The following is a 20,600-nucleotide window of genomic DNA, read 5'->3' on the forward strand; positions in this document are numbered from 1 at the left end:
ATATGATAATCATAAGTTGCTCGATTCATATGATAATCATATGGTGCTCGATTCATATGATAATAATATGGTAATCATATGACAATCATATTGTATTGAACATATGATAGTCATATGATAATCATGTGATTCTCATTTGGTAATTTTGGCTTAAAAACATATGACAATTATATGTGATAATCATATGTATAGCGAAACATATGATTATCATATGGTGCTCGATTTAAATGATAGTCATATGATCTTAACCACATGATTCTTATGTGTGGAACATTGCCTGTGTATAACAGAACTTTATTCAGTTTACAAACATTTAATTAACTACTGAGATGCTCTGCAAATATATGAAGAAACTACACCTCATTGTTAAAGCATTATTAACTATGTGTTATAAAACGAAATTATGAAAATATAATTTTGTAAATTTATTGGATTTTCTGGTAACATCTAAATATTAGATTTTGTACTTTCGCTATATCAAGGTATGGGGGGTGCAAGTGGGGAGTATTTTTTGTGTGTGTATGTTTGTTTTGTTCTGTGTTTTGTTTGTTTATTGTTTTTTGTTTATTGTTTTTTGTTTTCTGTTTTTTGTTTTCTGTTTTTTGTTTTGTTTTGTTTGTTTTTGTTTTGTTTGTCTTCCATTAGATAAGTTCTTAGTTTGTGATGTAAAACTTGTATTACAGATGTTGATGAGTGCTCAACAAGCCCTTGTCAACACGGCGGCCGGTGCATTGATAAAATCAACGACTATGACTGTATATGTCACTCTGGATATACTGACAAGAATTGTTCAACCGGTATAGTACATATATAACTTATAAACAGTAAAACATTTAGCAATAATGTCATTCAAGTTTAGTCAGGTAAAATATTATTTGAGTCCATGCTAAAAAAATGAAATACAACATTGTTGTTAACATAAATATAAACGGAATAAAAAATCAATAATTTTATTTTTCATCTTGAATTTCGTTCTTTCAAAGAAAGCATTGCATTTAACCAGTTCTATCGTATCTTTGTTTTGAAGATATTAACGAATGTGGAAGTAATCCTTGCATCAACAATGCTACTTGTGTTGACAAAGTGAATGGCTACATATGCAGGTGTAATCCAGGGTACAAAGGCATTAACTGTGAAATTGGTGGGTTTTTAGTTAGATATGTGTGTGTTAGTTACAGCACTAATAGTGTGAGAATGTATGCTTCTGATATCATTAAAAATACAAGGTATTTCAAAACCATTTTGTAATGAGAATGGATGCAGTGAATATTTCAAAGAAACAACAATCCCACTGGGATAGAAAATGTTAGCTTAAGGCCACCCATACCACAGGGCATGACGCAGCTGTCCCAAAATCTACATTATACACAGAAACAGTGAAAATGTTGTCTTTATAAACTCCAGCGAACATAAAAGTTAACTGAAATTGAAAACGACATACATAGGTAAGAAATTCCTGACTATGAACCGGCAAAAAAATGCTAGTATATATAATTATTCTATATTTCTTTCCTTATTTCAGATGTAAATGAATGTGCCAGAAGTCCATGTAGAAACGGTGCTACTTGTAATGACTTGATAGATATGTATACATGCACGTGTCTCCCTGGTTACACCGACTATAACTGTACTGTTGGTTTGTATGATAACACTTTCAGTTGGTGTAACTGCTTTGTCTTCTGATTACGCTGCCTTCATAAACGGCGAAAAACAAGCTTAATGCGTATAGGGGCTTCAATAATTAAATACAATTGAGTTAACCCCTATTTATCTGTTGTTTGCTTGATGTAGATAACATTGAAACCTAGGCTGATATTACAGTTGTTAAACTATGTTATAAACATATATAGTCCTATCAAGTCTCCATTCAGATCCTGTGTTACATCTAATGAAAATTATATTTACGAATATGCATTATATATTCTTCCTCGTCAGTTGTAAATCAAAAAATGTCAACGGATACAAAATAAAACAATTTAACGACATAACTGTATATCGACGGTCTTAGACGTTACAAAAAAAATCCAAACTTCAATTGTTCCAGAGATTCCAAAAATGTATGATCGTGAACTTATAAAATAATTCAATCTAGCAAATCTAACTACTTCATAACATTTAACCCTGTTTGTTGGGTATTGAAAAGCTTAATAAAAACGAATATCTAGTTCGTTTGTGCGCAACATTTTCTTTTTTCGACTTTTCTATGAATTTAAAATGTTTTATATAATTGTGTTTGGAAATAAAATGAATTTCTTCTGGCGAATTCCACGATTTTTCTTTTGTAATATGAGACAGATGGTACTGCATTTCTCTTCATAAAAGACAATTTGTGTAATCAAAATAGATATATTCTATTAACAACTTACTTATTCTGCTGGACAGAAGACCATTCTTTAAATAGACCCAATTCTTGTTACTTATGTTGCTTTTATTTCAGTTTTACTTTTAAAATCAGAATGACTGTAAACAAACATTGTTTGTCTTTCATTCCTTCTTAAATTTTTATGGAAAGTTTAATCTGAAAGATTTGTTTCCGAGTAATATAGTATCAATTCCTTGACCAGTTAAAGCTTAATAGCTACATAAACTATTTTCACTTCCTGTTTTTTTAAATTGTTGTTTGGTTTTGCAAAAACTGAAAACGGTCATTTTCAAAACTGTACTTTTTACGGTAATATGTGTGTAGATATAGACGAATGTGTGAGTTCTCCTTGTCAGAACAATGGAACCTGCCATGACGGGATTAACGGTTACACGTGTGAATGTTTCCCTGGATACACTGGAGTTTTCTGTGAAATAGGTAGCGTTACAGTTTTATTAGAATGTATGTAAATAGTAGTAATTATCAGACTGGAAAATAAGGTGGAACTTATTTGCTTATTTATTTATTTGTTTAAATTGAAGTATGAAATTACGTGCTTTCTGAAAGAAAATGTTAATCTATCGTTACATAAATCTTCTTTTTCACATGACGGCAACGTCATTAATGATTTACTTGTAATGTTTGAATATTTGAATTAGATAAGAAGGCAATTATATGAATAAGCTTCCGATCTTTTTTGGAGTGTGGTAGTGAACAATGTTTAAGTCCTCATATCGCTTCGTTCGAATCGTGGTTGTAGGTCCTATAATTTGACAGATCAAATATTTGTTGTACAAAAACGTTTCTACATCAAAGTTATATTGGTCAGTAACGTAACCAAACGGTTGTTTAAAAATAACATTCACCATTAAATCGCACAATTAAAAAGTGTCAAATATCACAAAAAGGTTTAAATAAAATTTTAATTTACATTTTTTTATCTTTATATTGTAACAATATTTTGGATGTAGTGTATTAATATTTTTACAAAAAAGTTATTTTTAGATATAAATGAATGCAGTCGGCATCCCTGTGAACATGGGGCCACATGTAAGGATTTAGTTAACAACTACACATGTGACTGTGTTCCTGGATATGATGGATATAACTGTCAACATGGTAAATAAACATCTTCCAACAATAATTTGTATTTTTTATAATCATGCCTACCTGTATACTGCTGTACTGATGTACAAAAAATGATTCTTTCACAGTGTTCAATGTTTGATTTAAACAGGTTTCATTGTTTTTGTATTAAGTAGCAGTGTTTTAAAAAACCAGACAGAAGGTGATTCATGCATGTCAAAACTCACAGAATTCAGTTTTATTTCTTGTTCAGAAACAGTTTCTGATCACATAACCAGTCTTAGTTTTTTCATTTGGACGTTGCGATTTTGAGATACAGATTGTACATAACTTTGCATGAGTTATCGTTTGATTTGGTTGATTTTAGTGAGATAAATGTTTGATTTTCTGAAAAGTACAGATCTGAATTTGGGACGAACAATTGCTTCGTAAAAATATAGTATATGTAGATTGAAAAAGCATAATTTGTTCCACGTGTTTTTCTTCACCATGAATTACTTTAATATTGGTACTGTCTGAATGTTATATGGACCGTTACTTAAGAATTCAATTTCATTACGTTTATGCATATGAAAGTTGAGGTTCTGTGCTTACCTTTGCAGAAATTAACGAATGTCAGTCTATGCCTTGTCAAAATGGTGGATATTGCCAGGATCATGTAAACAATTATACATGTGACTGTAGACCAGGTTATGTTGGATATAACTGTGAGAAAGGTAAAATGAACTTTGTGTTTTTCTTTAACATATTTATCCAAATTTCCAGTATTAAAAATATCAAAATACATAAAACAATGAGGCTTCATTCCTTATATTTCATATGGTTGAACCTCTCTGATGTGGATATCCTATTTCGATAGTTTTGGTTATGAGTACTTCTTGTATACAATTGATTTGGGGATTTATATCTTCCTACATATTTAATTAAAATGCTGCTGGTGAAAGGTTACTCATTGATACAAGTGCACAGCATATCGAAATTTATGATACATTTTCATTGTACTGTTCACGGTTGATGATTGAGTTCTAAAGTTGTGATTACGATTAATTTTGTAAATAACTTTTTATTCCTCAGATAACACTGTATTTGTTCCTTGTGAATATTGTACACTTTCATTAAATACCTCTTACAATCAGAATATCAATATATATATATTACTATGTTATTCGCATTGAAAGTATTCTATTTCTGGCAATCGAGTAATGCGAAAGAAGACAACGAAGCCATGGTAAAAATATTATGAATTTTCCCCATTGCAGATTTTGACGAATGTTACAGTTCCCCTTGTGTAAACGGAACATGCAAGGATTTAGTGAACAACTATATCTGTACATGCATACCTGGATTTTCTGGTGTAAATTGCGAAATTGGTGAGCGTTTTGATAATCTTTTTTCTTCCATTCTTGGGTTTAAATTTCTAAGCAGTAGGTGTATGCATTGAAATGGCAACCTGTACAGATACAATTCCAAGATTTTAATTACCTTCAATGAAAGCTTGAGCACGGAAACAAAGTTGGTAGAATTCTAAAAATGACAATATAAATATTCCAATAATTTCAGCTTTGATTGTAACTTACTTATATTAAAAGATATAACGATATTAGTGTTAATTAGAATTCACCATCGCAACTAAGTGCACATTTTTTATTTGGTATACATTTCAGATAACAATGAGTGTTATAGCAGACCATGCCAGCACGGAGCTACATGTAACGACTTAATCAATGCCTATAACTGTAGCTGTTTACCGGGTTATACCGGTATGGAATGTCAGATAGGTAATCCTTATTTGTATATGCGGCATTCTGATTGGCATTCAACAACTTTCTTTAATACAATACATAGTATTACCAAAATTGAAATTTATGCTTGGTGTAGAATCGACGGACTTTGCGAGGAGAATGATTTTATTTATATCTAGCAAAACAAAACTCTCTCACTCTTAATATGTATCACGAGAAACATTGTCAATGTTTCTTGTCAATATATAGTTGACTAGTATTTTTTAGAAGAACAATTAGAAAAGATAACTTCAGATACTAAAATTCCAAAGGTAAATTTCCTTAAAAAAATTAGATATTGACGAATGTGCGAGTCATCCTTGCCTGAACAATGGTACATGTCATGATAGAATAAACAGCTATACCTGTGAATGTGTCTCTGGCTATGCTGGACTGCTCTGTGAAATAGGTAAAATATATCACTGTAAAACGAAACGTCAGATTATTGTATTATGTGTTAATGTTAGTGTAAGCTTATAACAAATATATATAACAAGTACTTGCATGAAGTTAAACGCAATCTTTCAATTATTAAATCTACTAGTGATTAACATGATTTGATTCTTTTTTTATTAGTACTAATTAAATGTAATCATCGAACGTTTTAAAAGAAGTGTTAACTTAACAATGTTATATAAAACCTGAACATGTAAATCATTCTGTATAATCCCAATTTCTTAAATCAGATGTAAATGAATGCAGTCGGCATCCTTGTGAACATGGAGCAACATGTAACGATTTAATCAACAACTATACATGTGACTGTGTTTCTGGATATGATGGATATAATTGCCAACATGGTAAGGTTTCCCTGCCTTAAAAGTGAATTTGATGAAGCTTGTGTGTCATTACCATTTGTTTTCTTAATATTATAAAGGAAATAAATTGTACTTTTTATCTGCATACTATTAGTCATTTTAAAATTTAAAAAAAAATACTTATAGAATATTTATATCGAAACATTTAAGTAACAGTTTCTTTCCCAATGAATCAAAGGTACACTTTATGTTAAATATTATCATGCATCATATCTTAAAAAAGTAAATACAATTGCTGGTTTTCAAGAATCAATTCACTTTTCATTGTTTTGTTGTATTCTATGAAATGGTATTTTATCTTGTTAGTAACTACCCTAATAAGTATATCATGTTAATAAGTCAATAACGTTGTAGAGATAGACGAATGTCATTCATCACCTTGTCAGAATGGTGGATATTGCCAAAACCATATCAACAACTATACATGTGACTGTAGACCAGGCTATGTTGGATACAACTGTCAAACTGGTGAAAAAAATTCAAAATCTCAAAATTGTTTGCAAAATGAATCACCTATGTCAGTAAAGAATATTTCTATTTGTTGTTAGAGTTTCACATAATAACTAAGCCAGGGAATATCCTTTGATTAATTTCTTTTTCATCGTTGTTCAAACATAATAAATTGGCATTTAATTCCCCGGCTAATTGGTACCAAAAATATTTGTTACCATTGACTTCTTGTGTGACAAATAAGAAAAGAAGATAAACGCGAGATTCAAATGGGATGAAAACTGTGGACAAAGCAATTTAAGGAACTTTATGAGTACTACAGATGCAGAATGTGTCGCAAAACAGGATTTAAAAGTACACGAAAAATTTAACTGTGTGAACCCCACTAAATATTTTCTTAGAGAACTTTGAAAGTTCCAAAACAAATACAAAATATGTGTGTGCATTCTGATACATTGTTGCTTGTTATATCTGATACAACTAACATAGACAAAGGAATTATGGTATTTTTTTTAGATTTTGACGAATGTAGCAGTTCACCGTGTGTAAATGGGACTTGTAAGGATTTAGTAAACAACTATATATGTACATGTTTGCCCGGATTTTCCGGGTTCAATTGCGATATAGGTAATTATTAATGAATTTGAATACAGTTGAAATGTCAATTTGCTTAATGATTTTTATCTGTAAGTACCCTCAATAAAATACCATTCCCTAGAGTAAAAACGGTTGTTTTTAATTCGTTACAGTAAAATAAATAAAAATTGATGAAAATGTCGAAAAGTTTCCAATGTGGATGAAATTGGTATCATTTTCGTTGATCTTTTGTTCGTGCTAAATTTCCTGAAATTTTAAAAAGATAACCGCCTCTTACAAATTGGTACTTTAATAACAACAACAATAATAATAATAATAATAACATATTTTATAGCTCTAAGTAACTGCATTTCACCTTACATGATGTGCAAAAGCTAAATTTGGTGAACTCGTAACTGAAACTGAAATTGCTTGAATGGACATCACACATAATTTTTCATAAACCGATTTGTATATTCAATTTACAGACAACAATGAGTGTTTCAGTAGGCCATGTCAACATGGAGCATCGTGTAACGATCTTATCAACGATTATAGCTGCACCTGTCTCCCAGGATATACCGACAAGGAGTGTCAAACGGGTATTTCTAACTTTGTTTCCCTTTTCTCTTTTTTTGGGCAGTAAACCATGTGGTTTCTGTTGCATCTGCAATTTAAAATGCTGTAGAAGTATTATTATTGGTGGGTTACGAATTTTCGTGGTTTTCGTGGTTTTGGTAAACTACAAAATTTGGTTCCCAGTTAAAAAAAGCTTCCCATTCTATTGCATGGTAGAGTTGTCTTATACACAAATTCAAGAATCTACTTACTGATAACTTTCATCGATCTGAATCACGAAAATTTGGAACCTCGTGTAAATGTACTTTCACAGTAATTATTTCTGTTGAATCTTTATTGAGGTTTTAATACCATATTTACTTAAACAGGATGATGAAATGTACGTTATGTATTACGTATAATTTAAGTACTAAATTAGACATGATGTGGTCATCTCCTTTTTCCTTACTCATTTCTTCTATATCTTTATAGCAAATGTTAATTTATTTTGGCATGTCTAATGTAGTGATGGAACGAATATTATTGTAGATATAGACGAATGTACATTTAACAACTGTACTAATGGAGCTACATGTGTAGATAGTACTAACGGTTATACATGTATTTGTATGCCTGGCTATACGGGAATTTACTGTCAAACAGGTACCGTCATTTTAACATTATTTACTCTTCTGTAATACACTACTCGTTCAAAGTGCTTTTGATTTTGATTTTACTGATAAAATACCTTCTCATCTGTAGTTTAGTTTTTGTCGTGATATTAAAACAATTGACTGGAACAAATTGAATCAGTCTTTGAAGACCATTCATTCGACAAATTTTAAATTTTTATTACAAATAACTGTATTTAATAAATGTAATTAAGTGAAAAAAAGGATATTTGATTAAAATCAGTGTCTATATCTTGTCAAACATTTTACAATATCTAAGTTTGTCTTCCTGATTAAACTATTAAAAAGTCTTTTCCAGCAAAATGATAAAACAACTTATGAGTGCTATACATATTACAGACATAAATGAATGTAAAAGCCATCCATGTAAGAATGGAGCGACATGTAATGACTTGATCAATTCTTTCAACTGTACATGCGATGCGGGATTCACTGGTTTCATTTGTGATATAGGTTAGTAATTCTATACACATTTGATGGCAACTTTCATGTTCACTGTTTTATGTAGCAGTATTTATCACAATCAATTAGTAGATGATACGTGCATGTAAAAGAAACTAACCAAAGTCATTATAATTTCTAATTATGAAACAGGTACGTCTCAGTCTCTGTAAGAATCAGGCAGTGGGTGAAACTTGGTATGAATAAACCACTATTTTTAAAGATTAAGTTGACTATTTGCACGATCAGAATCAAGGAATAAAGATAAGATTTTCCATATCATTTAAGTAAACTGAGTTATACCTATATTGAAATGCACAGAAAATAAACATTTTCAAGCGCAGATAAATCTATCAAAAACCTCATTTTTTAACATTAGATTGACAAATTTCCTAGCAAATCTTGTAATGTAGAGATCAAATAATGGTCTTTTGATATAAGGAAGGCATCATTGACTGAAGTTATACTGTCAGATCGGTTGGTTTTCGAAATTATATTGTCAAATCGGTTGGTTTTCGACATACATGTTTCTGATTATTTTCCATTTGCCTGATTCTTACCAAAAACTTACACTTACCGACTTCTTTACCGGTTTTACTTTGTCAATAGGTTGTTGCTCTTTTGCGATAAGAAAATATATAGAAGGTGTAAAATTGGTACAAGGCAGGAGATTTGGGTTGATTTGCGTGGAACATAAATGTGTGGTTTTCCTAAAAAGAAAACAAACGATGTTATGTTATATTAAACTATAGCATATGTATACCTAAAAATTATTGTTTGCTCGGTGTCTTTTTACAACATGAATCATCTGTACAATATGTACCTGAATTTTATATTGATTGGTACTTAATATTCTTGATATTGATCAAATATAGCTACATATTACATATAGTCTAAAAACGTGTATTGTACTTTGCAAAAATTGCTGACCTATTCCTTCACTCTTATGAGGCTGACTTTATAGCTGATCCGTTCCGAAAGAAGGAACATCGTTTAGCTTGTTCCTTTAATATTAGGTTCCGCTATATACATGACCTAATCTCCTTGAACAACCCTAATTTCTAGAATTTTATACATCGCATCTACCTCAGAGATCTTGAGATAAAGAATACTACAGACACTGTGAAGTCAGCCTCATATCTTAGAGATCGATGGTAAAGGAAAACTATTGACCAAACTATACGACAAACGCGATGACTTTTCATTCTGTATTGTAAACTTTCCTGTCATTGGTGGCAACATCACTTCAGCACTTGTGTATTGGGTTATACCATAGTTTTCCGTCTGGTCTTTGTCCCTGGATTACATTCTTTTGATTTCCACTAGTATTTTGGTTCCTTGGTTACTCTTCCATTTCAACCTTTATTTACACACAAGCTAATACAATTACATGCCTTTGAACAATTTTATAATATTACATCTATTTTACAATATAGTATTAAGTTCTATCCTGTGGCTGATGTATAAAAGACCAAACCACGCCAACAGAAAATGTCATTTTCGTATGTCTAGAATTTTAATACTACTATATAGACTTCTCAAGAGAGATTGAACAAACAAATAATGTTTAATTTCAGATATCAATGAGTGTTCTGCTGATCCATGTGTAAATAAGTTAAGATGTATAGATCATATAAATGATTATGAATGTATCTGTCTACCAGGTTATAAAGATAAAAATTGTTCAACAGGTAAAACATTTCATAGTAGCGTTGATATACTTTATTCATATCGCTTTATGTTGTTCTCCTTATACTTCGTACTGATTTATAAAAATAACAATTTTAAAAAAGGCAAATTGGAGGGTAAAACGTATTACAAAAAGGGGCAAAAAGAAACAATGCAATGCAAAGAACACGAACCCCACTTCAAATCCGGGTAAAATTTGATAATCTGCTATAAGAATACAAAATATTTTTTAATTTGAAAGATAGAAATGTCTTCGCATAATATTTGTGTCTGACGCTGCTTAAGATTATGTTCTCGAAAGAAATTTATGAAAATAACTCATTAATGAGCCAAATAGGCTTGTAAGAGATTTTTGTCATTCCTGAATTAATTTTCTACAAATGATAAACCAACGATGCAACATTTATTAACAAATATTAGCCAAAGCAAAGAGACAACATTAAATCATTAAATGGACAAAATGAAAATTTATACAATGTCTTTAAAGTTTCATTTTGTTCAATATATATATATATACATTGGGGTCGGTTTGTCCAGCACAGAGATTATATAAACCTCAGTTATGTTTCTTTTCAAATAACTGTGTAAGATTATCAACCTGACCATCACTACCCAAATGAATATGATAAAATGGACATTAAAATGAATGTTTCTTGTAATAGATATTGACGAGTGTTCCTCTAATGCATGTCAACACAGCAGCATATGTACAGATTTGATTAACTCGTATAACTGTAGCTGTCCAGTGGGATATACAGGGATCAATTGCGAGAAAGGTTATGACAGTGTATTTGTAAAATTAATCAGTGTGAAGAATTATTGCATTATGACTTAAGTTTGATTAAGTGCATCTTTTTATAATTTTTTTTATTTTAATATTATAGTTGCCTTTTACATGTTTTGAAATAAGCATTTCAAAAACTATTTAGAACGACATACTTTTTCAATTTTATACTGCATCAACAGTTTACACCAATAAAATATATTTTAGATATAAATGAATGTGCAAGTAACCCATGTAAACATGGAGGAACGTGTAACGACTACATTGGTGTATATAATTGTACATGTCCACATGGGTATACCGACTACAACTGTCAAACAGGGAAGTATTACTGTAGCAAAGCAAAAAGCGATTTGAATTTAAAAAATGACTTATAAAATACAGTGAAACCGGTGTAAACCGAACCCATTTTGAACTGTAGAATTGTTCTAGTTAAGACATGTGTTCGGTTTACTGCGATTCAAAATACTTTTTGATTCACTTTAAAAAGTCTTTGAAATGTGTCTGGTTTAGACTGATTTACCAATTATATAAAGTTCGGATGATACAGGTTTTACTGTATGGTAAGATGGTCAGGATTTTCTTTTTGTTTCTTTGTGTTCTTTCCGTTTTTAATTAACCATAAATAAGTTAAATGAACAAATATGTATATATTTATATACTGACTAAGACTAAAATACTTCATTCAGAAAGCAATATGGTATGTATTAGATGCTAAAATATTTGTTTTGCATTTTCTTGTATCTTTCCAAATGGTACAGGTAATAAGTAGTAGAACTTTTAGTGGTGTGATGCTTATGCGGTTGACTAGCTATACTTCTCTGTGTGTTTATGCATGACATCTTTGTTGGTTTGCACGGTTAGCATTTTCATATGTTCGCGAATAATTAATGCAGATAGAACGCCTCTAATGCTTGTGCTAAGTTTATATAATAATGTTATAATAATTCGCAGCGATTTTAGCGATAAGATTTAGCTATTTTAACGATAAGATTGAGGGTCATTCAAATTCAACAAGTCTATCAGATACTTCTACATCAAGCATAAAACAGATATACCAATCAATGGACCCGTTCAGAAATTCAATTTCCGTCCTCCTAAATAACTTCGCAGCGTAGACATAAAATATGTATTGACCTATCAAGAATACAGTTTCTGAACTGGTTCATTTTATACATGTCTTCTGTATAACTTTTTTTTAGGATTTCTTGATAATTTTTTTATCATTTCAAACAGAAGGACTTTTACTTTTTTATTTCAGATATCAATGAGTGCAGTAGTAATCCCTGCAAAAACAATGCTACATGTAATGACGAAATAAACAAATATACATGTAGCTGTCTCCCTGGTTACACAGGTGACAATTGTCAAATAGGTAACTTAAATAAAGAGTAAAAGTTTGATGCATATTTGTTCTTTTTCTTTTTCTATTCTTCCACTTCTACTATAGAAATGTGTGTGGATAGACCAATTTACCAAACTTAAGCTGCATCACATTTTTCAAAGTATGCGTATGAATGCTTAAACTGTGAATCATGAGTATAATAACATTTTGGCGTTCGATAGACAGAAAACGAATACGTCATGTAGGTAATGGGTTTCTTTAACGGTACAACTCAATACTCCAGGGCAGAAATAAATATTAAGAATAAATGTGTTTTCATCTGGCGAGATTAAATGCACATATCAGGTGGTAAAATAATGCCAAGTCATCATTTTCTATTACTGAATTTTAGATAAAAAAAAAATATGTCAATATAATTATGCCATATTTTTTGTTGATTTTGTTTTAATATACTTAAGATTACAAATAAAGTAAAATAAAGAAAAAAATGCTATCAATCTCTTTATATAGATATAGATGAATGTGCGAGATTGCCTTGTTTGCATGGAGCAACATGCAATGACTATGTGAATAACTACACTTGTACCTGTATTTCTGGATATACAGATTATAATTGTCAAACAGGTACTAGAATGCTTTTATAACAAACAGTTCATCAAGTTTTATAAAGATATTTTATACAATGTAATTATCTTAAGATTGCAATTTTGGTAAAGCAAAGAAAATATTTAAATTAATTTATAAACCACCCCGAATGATAAAAATTGAATTGCATTGGTGTTCTCCTTTCTCTCTTACTTTGAAAAGAAATCATTTCTTGAATAAACATTGTCAGACTAACTATTTAGTGTTAGCTAATGATTTCTGTTCGCTGTGCTTTGCTTACTATTACCTTCATGACAAGTATCATTTTTCAGATATTGACGAATGTCAAAGTAAACCATGCAAGAACGGTGGATATTGTCAGAACCTATTGAATCGTTACACCTGTGACTGTTTACCTGGCTATACTGGAACTAACTGCCAAACTGGTCAGTTTTCAAGACTTTTCGACCCAACTTATTGGGTTTTCCATGATTTGTGTTATGCCCAGCAAATCAGCGATGTCGTAGTTGAAAAAAAAGGTTGTTATTTAGTTTAAATATACCAAATTTGTTCACTATAATAAGGTTAAAGCACCAAAAAAGGTTTATACAAAATAACCTACTTTGCTCAAAGAGAACCAAACCAACCCATCAAAAAGCTTGTTACGCGTCAAATTAAATTATTATACTTGATATTCAGTTTGTTTTATAAATTGTATTTAAGATGTTAATGAATGTGCTAGCTCGCCGTGTGAACATGGTGCCACCTGTAATGACTTGATCAATATGTACAACTGTACATGTGTCCCAGGATATACTGGTTTTAATTGTGAACGAGGTAAGTCTCTGGACAAATAAACTATCAGTCATTACTAGTTAGTAAATTGTCTTTACAAATAAACTATCAGTCATTACTAGTTAATAAATTGTCTGGACAAATAAACTATCAGTCATCACTAGTTAGTAAATTGAATTGATTTAAGTTGTTGTCCCATATTAACTTCTTTAACGATTTGCTGTTTGCCTAGCACGAAAACGCGTGCAATACCATGTTAAACGGCTCTGATAAGTAGTTACCATGATCAAGAAATATCTCACAAAGTGTGGGAAATAATAATGTTTTGTTATAACACAATCAATTAACTGCTGTAATAAAAACTTCAGTAATGATGTCTCTTTTTTTCAGACATCAACGAATGTTTCAGTAAGCCATGCTTTAATGGAGGTACATGTAACGATCTGGTTAATGATTATAGTTGTAAATGTCCCCCAGGTATACAGGGAAGAAATTGTCAAATGGGTAAGCTTTTTTTAACACTTTCATATGTTGATTATCGATGTTTTTTTCTTTTTTATAATTCTTATTTTATTTTACTTAAACTGTGGTGATCACCTTATATAGTTGGCGGATTTTATTTATTTTAAACATTAATGCGTTTATTCACTATTATATATTATTCAATCGTCAGTATTATCATATATTATCATTAGTATTATAAAGTTCTGTAAGGTAAATTTCAATATCATTCTACATTTAGACCACTTTAATTACAGACACTGATGAATGTTCCAGCAACCCATGTCAGAACTATGGAACATGTAACGATCATATCAACAGTTATTCATGCAAGTGCTTACCAGGCTATACGGGTACCAATTGCGAAACAGGTATTTACAAATTTGTAAATATTACTATGAGCAGAAACACTGAACTGAGTTACTCCTCTTGTTATAACTTTATTTAAAGTATTCGAAACTTTAACTTTTAGGCCATTGTCGTTCATTGTAACAATAATAGCTGATAAGCTTCCATTTCCTTAGTGTGTAGATTATTAAGGTCAATAAAACTTTAATTTTAGTTACATAATTGATGAAAAAGTGCACTTAAAGAATAAAACATAAACCAACGACCAAAGTGTACTCTAAAATGTATCGGTATCCGACTTAAAATGCCAACTTTAATAGAAAAAAATAACAATAAATACTGGAATGGATCAAGATAAAGAATTTTTTATCTTTTAATCTATATATAGTATTAATTATTTATGTTTATTATTACTAAGGCCTACTACTTGACCATTCAATCACTATTCAAATCCCTTTTTTCTTCAGACATTGACGAATGTTATAGCTCTCCTTGCTCAGCTAGAGGTGGATATTGTGTAAATCAAGTTAACGGATATACATGTTTGTGTAAGGATGGGTATACAGGAAAGTACTGTAATACAGGTATATACTCCTATTTTAGTCCTAAAGGTGCTACCCAAGTATAGATCTAGGACGCTCATCTACACAAATACCTCAATGTATTAATTGTTTCAGTACATTATATACTAAACCATTCTAGACAGTTTTCATGTATGCAAACTTCAAAATTTCTTTCATGTCTTTCTCTAAAAGATGTGTAAAAAATGTTATTTTGTATTTGCATAAACATTTAATATTAATTTTGATTTTTTTTGTTTAAATACACATGCAAGATAAATTTCTTTCCAAAATATGTATACGTAGTAGCTATTCCGTTGATATCTTTCCTAGTTCTCAAAATCTTGATTTACACGAAAATACATTCGAACTGAAATAAATGAGTTTTGCGTCCTAGATCTCTACTTCAGAAGGACCTTAATTAATGTTAGCTCATGGGAAACCTAGGTTAGAAAATATTCAATACTCATTCAAAGACTCAACGAAATATACCAAGTACATAAAGTTAACCAAAGTAATATTTGAATTGAAATATAACTAAGAATAGGAGCCATGGGTAAACATTGAAAATAAGTCTGGTAATGCCTGATGTGTTCCACATGTCTTGACCATGTTCATTTTATGATAAGGATACCACTCGACTTTTTATCACTGCAATATCTTACATGTACCTTAAAGTAATTTGTGATGCTTTTATGTTTTAATAATGCCAAAGTGTTTTAAAATTCTGCATTTAAACAATATCGTTTGATTATTTATTCTCAATTCAATATTCAATAATAATACTTATTTGTCTTTGTTTATTATTTAAATTACTTAATCAGCATTTTTCTGTATCAAATTACACAAAATCATGTTTGCCCTGTTAGTTTTATTGTCTCGTAAGTCTAAATTGAGGTTTGATTTCCGTCTCAAATCGTCTTTTGAAATTAAAAAAACCTTTCGCCTTTTCAATTACGTTTATGCACAACATCGAGTGTATACAAACCAATAGATTTTGGTATAGATATATCATAATTTACATGCTACGGCAAATGCTATCTAATTAGAGCACAGATTTAATTAAATCATGGCCGGAATCGGACACTCTTTTGATGAGAAGGGACCGAGGAAAATATTTTGTCTCGAACACAAAACTGAGGAAGTTATTTTCTTTTGCAAAATCTGTGAAAATCTTATATGTAGAGACTGCATCAAAGAATTTACGCATGAGCACGGTCGTGATTCTAGCAGAGGGGACTCACAATTCGTCAAATTCAGTGAAAGAATAGCCCTTTCAAAAATATCTTTGAAGAAGTATTTAGAAAATGCCAAAGACAACAGGCTTCCGAATTTGCGAGATAATCTTGCTGAGCTAAAGAAATTAAAGGAAAGCAAACAGGCAAATACTAAAACATTAAAGGATCAGATAAATGAAAGAGCAGACACTATGATCAAGGAAATAAACGATATCCGGGCTAAACTTCTGCAAGAAAGCGATGACGTCCAGCTAGAAAATGATAAGGTGTTAACTGATAAGCAATTTACTTTAGAAGAACATATCAATATGTTTGAAAGATCCCAGGTAACTGGACGTAAAGCTTTAGAGAAAGGATGCGATGCTGAAATAATATATGAAGAAATCAAAGTTAGAGATTTTCTTAAGGATAGGGAACCGTTGGATATTAATGAGTCAGTAGAAACACCGAAATACGTTACTGGAGATTCCGATTACATCGTTATCAAGAAAATGATTGGGAACGTTTTTACCGATAAGCAAAAGGAACCCAAAAAAGATGACTCTAAGTTTGAGGTCACAGTTATACCGTTCAATTTTGGATCTATTGATATAGAAGGACTGTGTCCGATAAGTACCGAGAAAACCTGGCTTCATCCTCGAAAGTCAAACAAATGTTTCCTTATAAATCGCTTCGGAGCTCAAGAGAAGGACATGGATTTTGGTTTCAGCATCACTAGTTTTGCTCTTTGTCCGAACGGAGATCTATACTTGTCTGACTATACCAACCAAAACCTTCTACTTCTTAAACCGAAAGCGAAACCAAAGATGGTTTATAGCACTGCAACATCACGTCTATACCCTGTTGGCATTTTTCTATGCATGAATGGAGATTTACTTATGTGCCAGGTTGACGAATCTACTTACAAAGTAAATGATAAAAGTAGACGCATGGTACTCCGTTTATCTGACAAATTCAAAAGACAACTTCAAATAGACAGGGGCAAAGACGGAACAAGACTCTTTATCTTACCACAAATTGTTGTAGAAAACAAGAATCGGGATATTTGTGTTATCAATCGCACTGAAATGAAGACCGGGCTTGTGATGGTTTTTGATGACGTAGGTGCGTTGAAGTTTACACATTTCAAAACAACGGCCGCTAACTTTAACCCAACTGGGCTTTGCTGTGACAGCGATTCGAATATCATTGTAGCAGATGCAGGATCACATTCAGTTTACATTCTGAATTCTGATGGTAAATTTATTCAAAATTTTGCAGCCATGGAGATTAGTCCAACAATACCTTGTGCTCTTGCCATTGACAAAGAAAATAAATTATGGGTTGGTTGTTTAAACGGAAAAGCATTTGTCATCATGTACCGAAAAGCTCAATCTTAAGCGTGTAATAAGCTTTTACTCTTTCATTAAAAGATGTAAACAAGATTTTTGTTAATTTTTTCATTAATATATAAAATCAATAACAGTTACATATTGTTTTCGCCTGTTTGATTTAAAAATCTTTGCAAAAACTATCTTATTTTATTGTATTCAATAGAAATTATAAGAAATTTCACATTATATTTGATATCAGTATATCAATTCAAACAATATCGTCTTTGCTTATTGTGTATCTTAGAGTCAACTAGTTTCTTCTCAAAAATAGGAGTTTTCACTATTTGAAGACCTTATGGTGACTATTGTATACGCCGATGTATTTATTGCGATTCACCACACCCGTTCCTTTTCTCATAATCATTATTTATTTTATTCGAGCTTGTTCCTCTAAGTATAATCAAAGACATGAATAAATGATTATTCAATAAAACTTATGTTATTTATTTATGCGTGTATGCATACTCAAAGCTTGCTTATATTTAATCGTCCAAACAAGTCAAAGTACTAGAGAGTATAGAACAAAACTGATCTGCTCATATGTAGTTAAATGTGTAGATGTACTACAAAACTGATCAGCTCATATGTAGTTAAATGTGTAGATGTACAACAAAACTGATCTGATCATATGTAATTAAATGTGTAGATGTACAACAAAACTGATCTGCTCATATGTAGTTAAATGTGTAGATGTACAAAATCGGCAACACCTCTACAAGAGAATATGGTAAGTTCCGAGAATCTTGCTAATATAAACTGAAATATAGAAAGATTTTAACATTACAAAATCAAGTTCTGGTAAATTTCATGTGAATTTTTCAGTATAGAATATATTATAAAATGGAGATTGTCCTTGTATATATAATTTATTATAGTATAATATACACAATTCACATTTAATGGCTAATATTGTCATTTGGGTAAACCAAACTCGTATTCATAATTCATAGTGAATAACGAAAATTGTCATTTTGGTAATCCATACTCGTATTTAAGAACTATGCACTTTCCTCCTCCGCAACCAATCCACATTTTGTCGTCAGAATCTTTCGCAAGAGCTAGTGGGTGTATACAACCAGCTTTTTCTGTAATCAAAAAGTGCAGAAACTCTCCTCCGCTGCTGAGAATTTCAACGACATTATTTCCAGGATCAGCAACGATGATGTCTGAATGTCTGGAACAACAAACTGCGGCAGGGTCAAACGGCTTTGTATCACCCCTGTGGTTATAATTGAAGCGAAGTTTGCCACTGTCGTGCAATACGCATAGCCGTCCACGGTCACTGGCTCTTTTATCAATTACACATATGTCCCCGTTGTTATTTTCAGCTACAGCTATTGGCAATTTGAATAAATTTTCATCTTGGTCATCGAGTTCGAAAGACTGAACTTCCTTGAAATCTTGAGTCATTCGTATTACCTTCCTCTGGCTTTTCGTTGTAGTACTATATATCCATTCATCCGTAAGACATAACAAAATATCGCCGTTCTTGCAAATTGTGATTCCAATGGGGTGAAGGGACAACGTAATTTCAGTATTGAACTTTTTCTTGGAATTCATCGATATGATTCGATTCAACGAATAGTCACTCATCAAAAGTTTGCCAGTTTTCGATGACGCCATTGCTGTCATAACAAAGCCAAAGTCAAAAGAAGACATTTGATGACCATTTATATTCACAAAATTATTTCTGGTTCCTTTCTTTGGATGTAACCATGCTACTTCAGTATTCATTGGATTTATGCAGACAATATCATCTATTCCACAAACAAACTTTCCAATTTGCTTGACCTTAAGTGAAGGTCGTTTTTCATCATTTATAGACAAATCTCGAATTTCTGACCCGACGGTGCCGTACATTTTCTTCAGTTCTATTTCGTTTAAATCACCATCGAGGTAGGTGGGTCGATCTATATCCTCGAACACATTAATCGGTTGAAGATGATGCAGTAGCATTCTTAGTTCTAAATCCTCGTGTATTATCTCTGCGTCAACTCCGTGCTCCAATGCACCTTTTCCAAATGCTTCACTGCGTTCGAGCATGTCGATCCTGGTGTCAATTTGAGATATTTTCTTTTCAATTACGTCCAGATTTTTCTGGTGTAGCAATTCAGATGTATTAATCAAAGTTTCTCTAATAGCTGATACTTTTTCTATAATAACGTCTGCTCTTTGAATGATGTCAGAAAGCATATCTTTTGTGTCTTGTTCCTTTGTTTCTTTTAGTGATATCACATCCTGTAGGTTTTCTCGCAGTTTAGGCAACCTTGTGGTTTCAAGGGTATTTAAATTGTTGGATAAACATTCTCTAGACTCAGCTACCTTTTCTTTAAACTTCAGGAAATTATGATACTTATGTTCTTTTCGCACGCACTCTCTGCAAACAAGAACTTCGCAATCATCACAATACAATATTACATCATCATTGGTATGATTTTTGCAAATTACGTGAGTCGACGCCATTTGCCAACATGAATAAGGTATAAAGTCATACTGATTTAAGCATACCTTGTATACGTACAATATCATATTTACATTTCTTTTGCTGTGTTTAAAACAATAAGATTTAATGAAGAGGAAAGCACGTTGTAATCAATACACTATTTCTTTATTTATAT

General features: G+C 31.4%; 3 protein-coding genes across 3 annotated transcripts in view; 2 read left to right on the plus strand and 1 right to left on the minus strand.

Moving 5' to 3' along the window:
* LOC148625622 (uncharacterized) overlaps positions 1-20,600 on the plus strand; it is a 35,526-nt gene that overhangs the window by 9,946 nt on the left and 4,980 nt on the right. The window contains exons 20-44 of the mRNA XM_088569257.1: positions 684-797; positions 1,028-1,141; positions 1,523-1,636; positions 2,687-2,800; positions 3,368-3,481; positions 4,051-4,164; positions 4,708-4,818; positions 5,113-5,226; positions 5,525-5,638; positions 5,916-6,029; positions 6,402-6,515; positions 7,014-7,124; positions 7,562-7,675; positions 8,181-8,294; positions 8,663-8,776; positions 10,342-10,455; positions 11,116-11,229; positions 11,445-11,554; positions 12,495-12,612; positions 13,093-13,206; positions 13,500-13,613; positions 13,891-14,004; positions 14,353-14,466; positions 14,721-14,834; positions 15,279-15,395. Of these exons, the coding sequence (XP_088425383.1) occupies positions 684-797; positions 1,028-1,141; positions 1,523-1,636; positions 2,687-2,800; positions 3,368-3,481; positions 4,051-4,164; positions 4,708-4,818; positions 5,113-5,226; positions 5,525-5,638; positions 5,916-6,029; positions 6,402-6,515; positions 7,014-7,124; positions 7,562-7,675; positions 8,181-8,294; positions 8,663-8,776; positions 10,342-10,455; positions 11,116-11,229; positions 11,445-11,554; positions 12,495-12,612; positions 13,093-13,206; positions 13,500-13,613; positions 13,891-14,004; positions 14,353-14,466; positions 14,721-14,834; positions 15,279-15,395 (2,847 nt within the window). The remainder of the gene's footprint in view (positions 1-683; positions 798-1,027; positions 1,142-1,522; positions 1,637-2,686; positions 2,801-3,367; positions 3,482-4,050; positions 4,165-4,707; positions 4,819-5,112; positions 5,227-5,524; positions 5,639-5,915; positions 6,030-6,401; positions 6,516-7,013; positions 7,125-7,561; positions 7,676-8,180; positions 8,295-8,662; positions 8,777-10,341; positions 10,456-11,115; positions 11,230-11,444; positions 11,555-12,494; positions 12,613-13,092; positions 13,207-13,499; positions 13,614-13,890; positions 14,005-14,352; positions 14,467-14,720; positions 14,835-15,278; positions 15,396-20,600) is intronic.
* Positions 16,331-18,379, plus strand: LOC148625623 (uncharacterized). The gene has a single exon (XM_088569254.1). The coding sequence runs from the start codon at positions 16,441-16,443 to the stop codon at positions 17,986-17,988; it is 1,548 nt and encodes a 515-aa protein (XP_088425380.1). The 5' UTR covers positions 16,331-16,440; the 3' UTR covers positions 17,989-18,379.
* On the minus strand, positions 18,839-20,593 carry LOC148625624 (uncharacterized). Its single transcript, XM_088569253.1, has one exon. The coding sequence runs from the start codon at positions 20,509-20,511 to the stop codon at positions 18,949-18,951; it is 1,563 nt and encodes a 520-aa protein (XP_088425379.1). The 5' UTR covers positions 20,512-20,593; the 3' UTR covers positions 18,839-18,948.

The sequence above is a fragment of the Perna viridis genome, chromosome 2 (genome assembly GCF_037379345.1).
Source record: "Perna viridis isolate PV_CMFRI_1.1 ecotype Kerala chromosome 2, ASM3737934v1, whole genome shotgun sequence".
Taxonomy (NCBI): Eukaryota; Metazoa; Mollusca; class Bivalvia; order Mytilida; family Mytilidae; genus Perna; species Perna viridis.

What these genes read in the sequence shown, in the direction of transcription:
- LOC148625623 (XM_088569254.1), top strand. Translation starts at nt 16,441, where the DNA reads ATGGCCGGAATCGGACACTCTTTTGATGAGAAGGGACCGAGGAAAATA.
- LOC148625624 (XM_088569253.1), bottom strand. Translation starts at nt 20,511, where the DNA reads ATGATATTGTACGTATACAAGGTATGCTTAAATCAGTATGACTTTATA.